This window comes from Canis lupus, chromosome 24, assembly GCF_011100685.1.
Source record: "Canis lupus familiaris isolate Mischka breed German Shepherd chromosome 24, alternate assembly UU_Cfam_GSD_1.0, whole genome shotgun sequence".
NCBI classification, from domain to species: Eukaryota; Metazoa; Chordata; class Mammalia; order Carnivora; family Canidae; genus Canis; species Canis lupus.
Window position 1 is genome coordinate 42,005,006 of NC_049245.1, and position 14,218 is coordinate 42,019,223.

The following is a 14,218-nucleotide window of genomic DNA, read 5'->3' on the forward strand; positions in this document are numbered from 1 at the left end:
GAGCAACAGTGATTTGCTAAAATATAAAAAGCACTGAGTGATTTCCTAGGTATTTATTTTCATGCATTATCCCACTTAATCTTCACGGCCGCCTCCTGAGGTCATTTCTGTTAGCATTCCCATTTCATAGGTGAGGAAACTGATCACAAGGTGACCAAATCAGTAATTGGGAAAGCAGGCTTTCAAATCTATGCAGGCTCACCCCAGAGTCTCCACCCTTGCCCATCACCATTTCACATTGTCCCTGCCCCAAGAGGAAGCACAAACTAAGGCCTGGAAGAAGTCAGATGATCAAACGTTGAGCTATCATAGAAGAGATGATTTGAAAGCTAGATTGAGGAAGAATAAAAAATTTACGCTAGGGATCCCTGGGTGGCGCAGCGGTTTGGCGCCTGCCTTTGGCCTAGGGCGGGATCCTGGAGACCCAGGATCGAATCCCACGTCGGGCTCCTGGTGCATGGAGCCTGCTTCTCCCTCTGCCTGTGTCTCTGCCTCTCTCTCTCTCTCTCTCTCTCTATCATAAATAAATTAAAAAAAAATTTACGCTAGGTGTTTGGATGCTGTTTATTAGCAAGGTGGAGCCACGAAAGGCTTATGAATCAGGTGGTGTTATAAACCCTGTGCTTCAGGAAGATTAACCTGGTACAACAGATTGGAGAAGAGAGACAGTAAGAGACCATTTGGAAGTCTTCTATTAAACTAGCCCAAGCATGACGTGATAAGGGCTTAAACTTGCTGGTGGAAAGAAAGAAAGCATGAGTTTGAGATTACTTAAAAAGAGCACCTCTCCATCTTTTGTCAATTCGCTCTTTATGTTGCAAGTCTGTATTTTTCCTTCAATAGCACACGAAGCTCTTCCCCTCCCACTTTCGGAATTTGCTCCATCCTAAATGCCTCTCACTATATTCCAACTTTGTTGTTCTTAACACTAAGCTGTGGTGCAATCATATGTTATGATGCCTGAGAAATATTCTCAAGGGCTCCAGAGCAAAAGTTAAGTTGGTGATTCAGAGCAGGGAGCATTAAGGTTAATTACCTAATAATTTACTAGAGTGAGTGCATCTGTAGACATTTTGATTTTCACTAATTCTGGTGTTAAACAAAGTAAACAACACTTTGTTCATATTCCAGCTGTGGAAATGTGTCCAGGAGAACCTTTCCTGTGATTTATAACCCCTTGCTTTACCCTTGAGCACAGGCTACTTGATGGGAAGTTGGAAAGACCAATGGTTTTGCAGACTCCATGGATTGGTTTAGTAAAGATTTCCCTTAATATGACGGTGAGCTGACCAGCCTTTGCTCCACTGCTGAGTGTGACATTCAGAGAAACCAGGCACGAGCAATGCTAATGTGATTTGACGAGTCTTGGAGCAGCTGTTGTTAGTACAGATCACCCTCTGTGCTTGGGGGAAGGGTGAAGAAGGAGGGTAGGATAGGAACCCTAGAACAGGGGCAATTAGAATGAAATAGTTAAGAATATACTCAAATCCAGACTCAATACCCAGTTTTTCCAATTACTAACTGGGTGGCCTTGAGCAAGTGAGTTAACCACTCCAAGCATCCTCCTCTTCATCTAACCAGAGACTATCAGTACTACTCCAGGAATTATTGTGTGACCAAAATATGATACTTCATTTCTATGAGGCATCCAAGAGTTTTGCAAACCCAACACCCTTCCCACTTCCTTGATTTTTGTCTCACAAAATTGGCTTTTCTTCTCTCAGTCCAAGGGATTTGAATAGGGACAGACTCCCCATCTCTGGTTTCAAAGGTAGACATATGACCTCAGCTTGGCCACTGTTAATCAGTTTAAGGGTGAACACATCACTCAACCCAGACCAATCAAGCCAAATAAGGCCCAACTCAAGTTACTTCATTTTACTTCTAAGTGAAAAAGCAATGTTCAGTTCAAATTATTAAAAGAATTGGACATCAGTTCAGAACAGACAGCAGCCATATCACCACCACAAGAGGAAAGCCCGATTAAGGAGGCCAACCAAAGGAACACAGACCAAAACCCTGAAGGGAGGAAGATTGGGTTCCTATGACATGGAGTTCCTGGATTCAGTCATGCCTGAAGCTAGAATATACTGAAACTATATGTTTCATAAACCGGTAAATTACCTTTTGTGCTCATGAAAGTTGAGATAAGGCTTTTGGAACTTGCAACCTGAAGAGTTCTAGTACTTTAAGTTTTTTGTTTTTGTTTTTGTTTTTGTTTTTGTTTTAAAGAGAGAGAGAACACGAGTGAGCAGGGGTGGGGGGCAGGAGGAAAGAGAATCTTAAGCAGGCTGCACACCCATTATAGAACCCAACACTGGACTCCATCTCACAACCCTGAGATCATGACCTGAGCTGAAATCAAGAGTTAGAGGCTTAACCAACTAAGCCACCCAGGAACCCATTTTGTTTGTTTGTTTGTTTTTTGTTTTTCTTAAATAAAGCTTTAACATAGTTGGTAACACACAGAAGCCACATAAAACTACTTCTTATTATTAAAGACTCCAATATTCAGCCCAATACAAAAGCCATATTTATTTTCCAAATTACCAGAGGTCCATGGAAAGGGGATCCATTTCCTAGTTTCTGATGTGGTTCAAAATAAAGCTAGTGTTCCTAATTTAGACCATTTCTTTGATCACCTAATAGAAAGGCTCAAAGATGTAAAGTAGTAGTAATTTGGGGGAGAAGAAGGTAGATAAAAAGAAACAAAGGATCTCGGTTTTTGGCCTAATGCCTGGTAATCTGAAGGCCATCCTGTCCTGGCAGTGTGCCTGACCATTACCAGTCCAGAACTGAAGCCCCCTGAGGGAGGTACCTTGTTCATTCACGCCATCACAGTATAAAGTTTTGTACATTTCACTTCTTACCTTGCAAAGCTCATTAATGTTGTCAGATCTGTGCAATAACCCACAGTACATACACCCTCTGACCAAGGTAGTATTTGGAGTTCCACTTTCCAGATGAGGAAGCCAAAGCTGTAAGAGATTCAGTGACATGACAATGTCTTATGACATGCCTCAATCATTTGCCCAACTGTTTGCTCGCCATTTCCCCCTGAGACAAATATTAGCCCTTTGGAATCTCTTGTCCCCCATAACCTAACATTACCATGATTGACAGGCCCCACACCTCACTAGTTAGTGAAGGTTTAAATGTGATGATGGATACAAGCACATCTAAGACCAAGCCCGGGACAAAGGAAGAGTCTGGCAAATGTTTGTTAAACTGGAATCTGTGGGCACAAATCAAACTCCTCAGAGGAAAAAATATTGATGGCGAAGTTCCCAGAAGACTCATGAGGTTTACTAGAAGCATGTCAAGAATATTCCAGGCGGGGGCACCTGGCTGGCTCAGTGGTTGAGCATCTGCCTTTGACTCAGGTCGTGATCCTGTGGTCCTGGGATTGCTTCGCACATCAAGCTCCCCAAGGGGAGCCTGCTTCTCCCTCTGCCTATGTCTCTGCCTCTCTCCCTGCATTTCTCATGAATAAATAAATAAAATCCTAAAAAAAAAAAAAAAAAAAAAAAAGAACAGGCGGCATGTTTGCATTAGCAAAAAATCAAAAGTGATCTGGAGACTGGCCCATAGACAGATGTGGCAAAGTAAAGCAAGCCTCCACAATATAGAATTGTACCTAGCAATTAAACAAAAAGGTATGCAATACAATATGCCCTGACACAGCAAGATCTATAAGACGTATTTTTGAGCAGGAAAAAAAAAAGAAGACAATTATATGTATAAAAGAATAAAACAATACATATTTACGAAGGATACACATGTCTCCTTCCAAAGAATATGCAAGGAAATGTGCGTAAAGCAAGGTTTGCAAGGACATACACAAAACCTATGGTACAAGTACTGAATTGAGTGCAGAGTCAAAAAAGAAACTAGTCATATCTACTGTGTTTTAATTTTTAACAATGAAAATGTGATCATGAATTACTGATGCAATTAAAAATTAACAACAAGGAAACTTGAGGCAGTCGAAAGTAACCTCGGGTTGCTTCTAGCTAAAAGTAACCTGCCTGATTGACATAATGCTAAAATAAACAAGAATAAATAGGGAAAAGACACATCCAACCACTTACTGAAATAGAAAACAAAAGGGTGAGAAACAAGCTGATTGCATTCTTTCTACTTTAAAATTTTTATATTATTATTATTACTATTATTATTATTATTATTATTGCTTCTACCTGGCTGTGTCCCATATACACAGTACAATTATCTTTCCTCAAAATATCATCACTCAGTTGAATGATCTCGCCACTTGAAAACAGGTTTGGTACAATCGTTGGATATTGTTGGGAAATTATCATCAACTTTCTTTTCTCTCCAAAAAAAAAATTCACAATGACACTGATGAGTTCTGTTGTTTTTCATATAATACCTTAACCCAGTATAAATCCGTAATTTGCATGGAGTCCTTGAATTGTGACATTAACGGAGAATATATCCTTATAAGACAGAGCGCTGTGTCCAAATTACAATTCCTCTGGACTCACTCCCTGTGGACAAATTCACGTTCCCTAAGCTCCCCCCAAGCAACATGCTCTTAGCTGCACTACCATACATCCCTCATGTAGAGCAAGCATATGAGTTTCTACTCCCATAAACCCTGCTTCCAGAGCCCTGAAGCACACGAGCCAGGTTGTAGAAGTGGCTTCAAATCCATATGACAGTCTTGGCTGACTTGGCCCATTCTACTGGCTTTAGAGACTATGTTTTGGCTACATAGATTGACTTCTTTACTCCAGATCCCCTTTGCTCAGTCTTAGGTTCATATGCCCACAGCTTCTCTCACATCTTTACCTTGATAACTCATGTGCATCTCAAACTTAACACATCCCAAATGAAAACTGATTTTTCTCTCCTAAATCTCTCCTTGTCTCCCCCATTTTAGTTGGATGACCCCAACATCCAAAAGGGAGCAATGTGAGAGTCATCTCCAGCTCCACATTGTCCCCTAATCTGTTGGCCATATTCACCAGCCCTGCTGGTTTGACCTCCAAGTGTCCCTCAGATCCATCTGCTTCCATTCTTCCATACTATCTCACCAGCCTGAGATGAGCCACCATTGCCTCTTACCTGGTCTCTGGTCGCACTTCTACTTGCTAGATGGGATGCTTCCTGCTTCCGAAATCATTTAATAAAGCCAATTCTAATCTTCTCATCCAAAACAAAACAAAACAGTATCGCTCCTCTGCTTTTAATCCTGTCAAAGGCTTTCTGTTGCACCCAGATTAAAACCCACTGAGGCCCATAGGCTCTAGTCCTCACTGGAGCCAGGAGGACTAGAGCCTATGTAAATCCCAGACCTTAACATACATCCTATTCCCTGACGTCAGCACACTTTAATCTATTTTGTTGTAGAAAATAATCTCTTTCCTGCGACATTTCCTTTCCCCTGGATTTTTACAACCCTGGCTCCTTCTCACCCTTCAATATCACCTCCACGGAGACCCTTCCACAACCACCCACTCTACACTCGGCCCTGCTTTATTTCCTTTGTAGCACCAGTCACCAACTTTACTTACACAATCCCTGTGCTCTTTCACAAGAGCAGGGATCTTCTCGAGTGTATGTATGGCTATAGACCTACTTCCAACCTCAAGGCTTGATACACAGTTGAGATGCCAATAACCATTTGTAGAATAAATGACTCAAATATTTATGGAGTCCAGTGCTGTGTGTTCAACACTTTGATGGGGGGGGAGGGGATACATTCTAAAAGGTATAGAACTGAATGCCTAATCTCGGCCCTCAAGCATGGTGTATTCTATTGAAGAGACAAAATCTGGGATCCCTGGGTGGGGCAGCGGTTTAGTGCCTGCCTTTGGCCCAGGGCACGATCCTGGAGACCCAGGATCGAATCCCACGTCGGGCTCCCGGTGCATGGAGCCTGCTTCTCCCTCTGCCTGTGTCTCTGCCTCTCTCTCTCTCTCTGTGACTATCATAAATAAATAAATAAAAAAAAGAGACAAAATCTATACAGCAAAAAGGGGAAACTAATATCAGAAGCCAACAGGTGCTTGAATATTCAAATCCAGTATTAGATTGGATGCCTTTAGTCATGTGGAGTCAGGCCAGAGAACTTCCAGTAGAGAAGGCTAAACAAGTGATACATTTACAAATTGAAGGGGTGAAGTCATGAAAGTTGGAGAAGTGAGAAATAATGAGCTCTGGGGTGTTCAGGAACAGTTTTATGGAGGAGGCTGAATTCATACCAACCTAAGACGGTTCAGAATTAGTTGAAACTACTCAAAATCACATGGAGCTATAGGATGATGCTAAAAAAACAAGAAAAAAAAAAAAAAACATTCGCCTGCCAAATAGCAAGATGTTTTATTCTGTCTCTAATATGTCCCATACCAAGGAGTTCTGGCAATTTCCCAAGTTAACTCAGAACTGGAACAAGACACTGCCCAAGATCTCTTTTTTTTCCCAAATCCCAAGTCCATGCCTGCATGTTCCCCCACTTCCCAACCCAGTTCCTGACTCACTTATTGTATATTCTTGAGGCTGAAGAGACAGAAGGAAATTCTTTCCTGAAAAACAGTCTGCCACCCTCTATGCCCTTTGTCTGAAGGGTTCTCTTCCTCGCTCTTGTCCTTGTTAGCCCTAGCCATTTTTGGAACATTAGTATCTCTCCAAATGGAGACTTTGCAAGAGAGCTAGTGCCCTACACTAAGCCTCGGGAATCTTACCAGCTAGAGGCAAATGCATGTTTTTCACCTTCCCCACCTTATTTATCTAGGGTTGTGAGTGGTCCAAGGTCCAAGGTCCAAGGTCTTGCCTAACAGATGTATCTTTATGCAAAATAACTTGAAGGAATGGGGAAAAAATAAAGAAGAAATGCAAATGTTTAGCCACTCCAATTTTTCTATCTTAAAAATAACTCCAGAAACAAGTGAGGAAGAAGCAAAGTTCAAATATTCTCTATCTATTCTAAGTCCATGGCAAATGTTCTTTTCATACTAGAACTTCAAGTGATTAATAAGAATATAGATTAAAGGAAACAGTCAACAAAACAAAAAAGGCTAACCTATGGAATGGGAAAAGATATTTGCAAATGGCATATCAGACAAAGGGCTGGTATCCAAGATCTATATAGAATTTATCAAACTCCACACTCAAAAAACAAATAATCCAGTCAAGAAATGGGCAGAAGTCATGAACAGACATTTCTCCAAAGACATACAAATGGCCAACAGACACATTAAAAAAATGCTCCATATCACTTGCCATCAGGGAAATAGAAATCAAAGCCAAGATGATATACCACCTCACACAGTTGGAATGGCTAAAGTTAACAAGACAGGAAACAATAAATGTTGGTGAAGATGCAGAGAAAGGGAAACACTATTGGTGGGAGTGCAAGCTGATGTAGCCACTCTGGAAAACAGTGTGAAGATTTCCTCAATAAGTTAAAAATAGAGTTACTGTATGACCCAGCAATTGCACTGCTGGGTATTTACCCCAAAGATACAAATGTAGTGATCTGAGGGGGTACCTGCACCCCAATGTTTATAGCAGCAATGTCCACAATAGCCAAACTATGGAAGGAGCCACAATATCCATCACACACACACACACGCACACACACAATGGAATATTACTCAGCCATCAGAAAAGATGAATACTTATCATTTACATCAAGTGGGTGTAACTGGAGGGTATTATGCTGTCATAGTAAGTCAATATTATGTCAAATAAGTCAATCAGAGAAAGACAATTATCATATGGTTTCACTTATCTGTGGAATATAAGAAACAGTGCAGAGAATCATAGGGGAAAGGAGGGAAAACTGAATGAGAAGTCATCAGAGAGGGAGAAAAACCATGAGGGACTCTTAATTCTAGGAAACACACTGAGGGTTGTTGGAGGGGAGGTAGGTGGAGGGATGGGGTAATTGAGTTATAGGCATTAAGGAGAGCACAGGATGTGCTGAGCACTAGGTGTTATACACAACTGATAAATTATTAAACACTACATCTGAAACTAATGATGTACTACATGTTGGCTAATTGAATTTAAATAATAATTTTTTAAAAAGGAATATAGATCAAGCAACTGAGGGGCATTCCAAATTTCTTCTGAGAGGAAGAAAATTTGAATTGAGGGAGGAAGCTCTGTTTGGAGTGCTCGAAAGACAATAAGGGGCAAGGCTGGCTTCAAAAATTCCATACAGGAAAAATGGGAGGATGGCAATTTGTTTGGAAGGGTGTAGAAGAGGAATGGATATAAGCCGTGTGTGCGTGGCAAGCACGCTGCCGTAACTCAGACCATTTGCTTAGTTGGGCTGGCAGGACTGCGTAATTACAGAAAGGGCTGAATTTCCCTCCAGCCACCTCTTGGCACTACCGATGATGAAGAGACAAGAGACAGGTGTAACCAAACTGAAGATGCCCACTGGAGTAGTGTGAAGGGAGGGTTAGAGACCCCAGCTAGAGGACAAGACAAGAACAGGAAGAACCGGTGAAAGCCTGGAATATGATGGCAACAGTGGGAAGGAGAAGGGAGACACAGGATGCCTTCCAGGGGGGAATTCGACAAGATGGGGTGACTGGATACATTTTGGAAATGATGGAGATGAGTGAGGCAGAAATTCTCCAAGGTTGCGGGCTTGGCAGACTGAGCGTATGTCAGGGAAGTCAGGAGGAGATATGGGTTTGGGGAGCATGATGATGAATTTGTTTCTCCACCTGCTAAATTTGAGGTAACAGCAGGATATACAGGTGAAAATGTCCAGTATGTTATCGGAAATATAGGAGCCAGGTCCAAATAGAGCGCCTGGTATTTGTTAAAACAGCACAGGCTGAAAGACTCACCTAAAACACACACAGACACTGCAGTGCTTTGCTGAAGCCTCTGAAGCTTGCAAATTCTCTGTTCTCAGTTCTTTATGATCCCCTGATTTACAGATATATAAATCCCCAAAGCTAAGGACACCCAGGGTCTTTCATAACAGATAACTATGAGGGCAGCCCGGGTGGCTCAGCAATTTAGTGCCGCCTTCGGCCTAGGGTGTGATTCTGGAGACCCAGGATCGAGTCCCACGTCGGGCTCCCTGCATGGAGCCTGCTTCTCCCTCTGCCTGTGTCTCTGCCTCTCTCCGTCTCTGTGTCTCTCATGAATAAATAAAATCTTTAATAAAAACAATAAACAGATAACTATGAAAGCAAAGATTCAAAGAGTCGGGAAATATATAGGAAATTCTCCAATTCCGTGTGGCTTTGGGACATTTGCCTCCTACCTGTTGATTCTTATTTACCTGGCTTATGTACATATGTATGTATATATCTTACCTTATGTACCTGCATATTCTTTATGATTCTTACTGTATCTCACTACCACTACATATCCACCCATGGCAACATGGCACCTGTATACTATTATTACTCATCTTTTTATAAATCAGTAGGCATTTTTTTTTAGCATTAGCCACATGGCCCCTATATATTGTTATTCATTTCTCACCTTTTTGTAAATCAGTATTTTTTTTACCTAAATAAATTTAATTTACAAAGCAGTACTACTATAAATGAAAAAACAAGATCATTTGTTATAAATAGAATACTATGGTAAAAAAAAATAGAGCTAATGTGGAGAAAAACATTGAATTTAGCTGCTCAGTAGCATTTGTGGTAGACGTTTGTATTTATTTATTTATACATATACATCCTCTAAAAGTACTTCCTTTATGAGGAAGTCCAAACTATAGGGTCTTGACTTCCACAATGGGTTCTGAAGAAGCTTACAGAGAGTGCTCTTCCCATCTCCTGGCAAGTGACTTAGACCTGGCCAGTCAGATGCTCTGGCTCATGACTTTGAAATGTAAAAGGAAAGAATCAAGGACAAAGGGATAGTTATAATGAATTCACACTGAGGCACCCAAACAAGGGCATATGGTACATTGCAAATATCAGCCACATGCCCGTGCAGCCTGTTTCCATGACATTTTCTTACTTAATTTCTCAGATTTCCTAGACTTCCTTTGGTTGAAGATAGAGTGAGTTGAAAAGTGGTTCCTCCCACCCTAAAAAAAAATCATGTCCACTCAGAACCTCAGGATGCTTTGTTTTTTGGGAATATGACCTCGCAGATGTAATTAATTAAGGATCTTGAGATGAAATCCTGGATTTGGGGTGGGCTCTAAACCCAAGGATTGGCATCCTATGAGAAAAGAGAAGAAACAGCCTTGTAGAGAAGACAATGTGAAGGTGCAGGTAGAGGCTGGAGTGATGTGTTGACAAGCTAAGGAATGTCAGAAGCCACTAGAAGCTGGATAAGGCAAGAAAGGTTCTCCTTTGGATGCTCTGGAGGGAGTGTGACCCTGTCGGCACCTTGATTTCAGGCTTCTAGCATCCACAACTATAACAGAACACATTTCTGTTGTTTTAAGCCACCAAATTTAGAGCAGGCCTCGCAAACTGATACACAGGGTTTGGGGATGTCTCTTCTGATTACATGGACTTTCTTATATCTGAGCTATGCCCTGGATGAACACGTCTATCCATCCTGCAGGTAATTAGCATTTTCTGGCCTTGGGCTCTCATCTTCCAGGAGCTACCCAATTTATTTTCTTAAGTGGCTTCCGTTGTTTGCAACCAAGAAACAGGTTGAAATACCTATCAAAGTTTATAAGCCTGAGACCCATTTTTTCCTGAAATGAAGGAAGCAAGAGTTAGAGTGGTTGCGGTATAACGGCACCAAATTGAGACTTTCTTCTTGGGGCCATTGGGAAGGCTGAAAGCATTTGAAAAGTAAATCTGTGATTTAATGTTATTTGATGCCACATCTCTTTACTGCCTGAAGTCACCTACTATAACACTGGTGATATGTCTCACATCTTGGGAAATACCAATTTAGTAAAATGTCCCAACTTCACAAATAGAGAGACTGAATCTTGGTAAGGCAAAATTAAAGGACTTGCCCACAATCCTACAGAGAAGCCAGCAGAAGAGCCAAGTCCATGACCCTGTTCTAGATTTTCTCATTCGACACCCCACTCCATACTTTCACTACACCATACATCTCTTCTTAGGGCTTGTATTCACCATATTTCCAGCTTCGGTAAATGTTATGGTTTACCATCTGCCCTTCATGCAAATAGAGCAAGGGCAGCACCTTGCTCTGGACAGCTTCATGATGTGCCCCAGAGACCTTGCCCTGGCCTCCTGCTTCCTCATTACCACCACCCACTGGGGCACTTTTCAAAAGCAAACCAACCAACCTAGAGTCTCTAACCCCCTTGCTCATCAGGTTCTCAGACAACCAGGGAGCCTCCACCCTGGTTGGAGATCCCAGAGCCCACCTAGATCACTCAAACCAGCCATTCCTAATCCATTTATCCTACCTGGCCTCAGAAACCACAAGAAAAGCTGTTGCCATGCTTCCCCTCTTTTCCTTCTGCCTCTGACTAGCCTCTGTGCTTCCCAGTGTGACTCCTTCCTCTTAGGGACTATGAGGAACCAATTATCTTTTCAATATAGTTGTTTCCTGATCTGTTGGCCTTAACTATGCCTCACATTTTCAAAATATATACCATATTTTAAGACCTGCCTCTCAGGACACCGGGGTGGCTCAGTGGTTGAGCATCTGCCTTCAGCTTAGGGTGTGATCCTGGGGTCCTAGGATCAAGTCCCACATCAGGGTCCCTGCAGGGAGCCTGCTTCCCCTCTATGTCTCTACCTCTCTCTGTGTGTGTCTCTCATAAATAAATAAATAAAATCTTTAAAAAAAAATTTTTTTAAAGACCAGCCTCTCAAGAAGGAAGTGTATGCCGTTAGCCACCATAATTGGGACAATTCCAATAACCTTGAACAGCACTGGGATCTAGTATGATGACATCTACTTCCTTTACTATTGTTCCATTTTCATAGGAGATAAAGAATATCTCAGGGCACCTGTGCCACCTGGGTGGCTCTGTTGGTAAAGTGTCTTCCTTCAGCTCAGGTCATGATCTCAGGGTCCTGGGATCAAGCCCTGCATCAGGCTCCCTGCTTGGCAAAGAGTCTGCTTCTCCCTCTGCCTCAACTCCTGCTCATGGTCTTCTCTCTCTCTTTCTAATAAATAAAATCAAATCCTAAAAAAAAAAAAAAAAAAAAAAGAATATCTGGTGCTTTTTTCACACACCATGCTTTAGTACTAAAGGAAAAGCAGGGATGGCTTGTGTGGTTTAAATACAACCTTCAGGATTAACTGGTTGTGACAACTTGGTCAGCTATTAACCCCTCTAGCTCTGTTTTTCCCATCTGTAAAACATTTCTATCACCCTCATAGGGTTTTTATGAGGATTGCAGGACCCCATGTAATGAAAGCACACAGTACATGCCAGGGAGAGAGTAAAGAAGGGCTCATTAGATTTAAACTCCTAACTAGATCGATCAATAGTTTCAAATAATGCATATCAGAAAAGATGTCCCCAAGTCCCACGCTTCTAATGGCTTGTACTTGGTGGGAACTTAATACATATTTGTTGATTGCCAAATAAGAACTTATCTACTACGTCAACCATTTATTGAGCATCTTCAGTATGCCTTTGAATATACCTATGGCTGGCATAGACAATGAACATATAAAAATAATTAAGTTCATTCTGTGCTTTCAAGTATTCCAAACCTAGCTTATCTCCAACACAGGAATCTGTTAAAATTTCAAGAGAAAATTCCCTTGACTTGAAGAGAATCTCATTTTTCCAAAAGGAAAAAAAAAAAAAAAAACTTATTTGAGTTTTCTTTTACACTCATCCAGAAATCATGATTTGTTAATGGCTCATGAGAAAGTACTATAGCCCATGTCACTGCAACTACAGAAATCATGGTGACCAAGCAATAGCACAACTACCTTATGCCCAGTCAAAGGTTCCAATAACTCATGATAACTCTGTAATGGCTTAACACTCAGGTCTGAAAAGAAAGGCTATTTTCCTGGAACATTTTACAGAAGCATTCTTCAAAAGTGATTCATTCTTGGTTGGAACTCTTTGGCATGTTTGGGGATCATTTATCAAGTGTGTTTACAACAAAGGTCTCTCTCCAAACTTAGGAAGTGTGGAAAGAGCCCTTAACACAATAAAAATAATTCTAACCACCAAAGCAAGCAGACAGAGACTCTGGACAGTCAGCTATAGGTCAAAGCAGACAAAGTGAACATGAAGTGGGGGCTTATGCCAGAGCTCCGGGGATGATCTTGTTCTTCAAAGAACTACTACTTGCTCACTGCTGCTGAAAATTCCACCATTACAGCACCATGACAGGTCTTTTAGCTTTCTGTTTTGATCTTAATTGAAATGCAAACTACGAAGCCTGCTGTTGAGAGACAATGCCCCATGAGTCTCTTGCATGTCTTCAAGTCTTGTGACTGCTGTTGTAATAGGCTATTCTTTCAAGAATTGTGTATAGCAAACAGCCTTGGAAGAGAGATATGGCATCTCCTTATAGAGCAATAGGCAAGTTTTCTTTTCAAAATAAGAAAGCTAATGTCTCTCTCTAGAGCAAAGGGCAGAAACTGTCCCAGTATAAAAGACTTGGGTTTCCTAAATTTAAGGTTTCCCTCTTGTAACCCAACCCATAAGCCACTGCACACGCAGGCATCACCTGGCCCTTTCTGTGGTACCCTGTGGAAATTTGCACTTAGCAAGCACAAATGCTGAAACTCTGGCCTTCTACCATTGCCATAGGTAGTAAACTGTCCTTTGCCTCTGATCCAGGACTCTCATGACCTCCTAACATCTGTAAACTTTAAAGTCCTTACCAACTGCTGTCTATTAATGTTCCTTTATCAGTTGGAAGTTGGCTTTCAGGGGCTTCTCCATCAGCCCCCTTCACTTTTATAATATAAATAAAATAGGTTTGCTACATGGATAAGGTTTCAGGACAGGTCACCTCAAGTCCTTTTTTGGGCAAGTTTCCTCCTGAGTCTCTCCCATATAGAAACTCACAGGGCCACCCCAAACTGGGAGAAATTTGAGAATGCTGAAGACCTCGCAATCAGGAGAGAAGGAGCAGAGAGTGAAAAGAAACAGAAATGTATTCCAATTCTTCGGAATTTTGTCAAAAGCCAACCTTGCCAGATATGACTACTTCAAAGTTGTGATGGATTCTAAAACCCAGTTTATGAATGTATGAAGAGTAAAGAGCAACTCAAAATCTTTTGTATCCTATTTTTTTTCTTATTTTTTTTATTGGTGTTCAATTTACTAACATACAGA

At 41.3% G+C, this 14,218-nt stretch overlaps 1 protein-coding gene across 1 annotated transcript in view; it reads right to left on the reverse strand.

The window, feature by feature from the left end:
* Positions 1-2,870: 2,870 nt before the first annotated feature.
* The window catches only part of CBLN4 (cerebellin 4 precursor), a 61,950-nt gene continuing 50,602 nt past the window's right edge, over positions 2,871-14,218 (reverse strand). Inside the window, exon 4 of the mRNA XM_038572634.1 lies at positions 2,871-2,978. Coding sequence (XP_038428562.1) covers positions 2,893-2,978 — 86 coding nt within the window. The 3' untranslated portion in view covers positions 2,871-2,892. The remainder of the gene's footprint in view (positions 2,979-14,218) is intronic.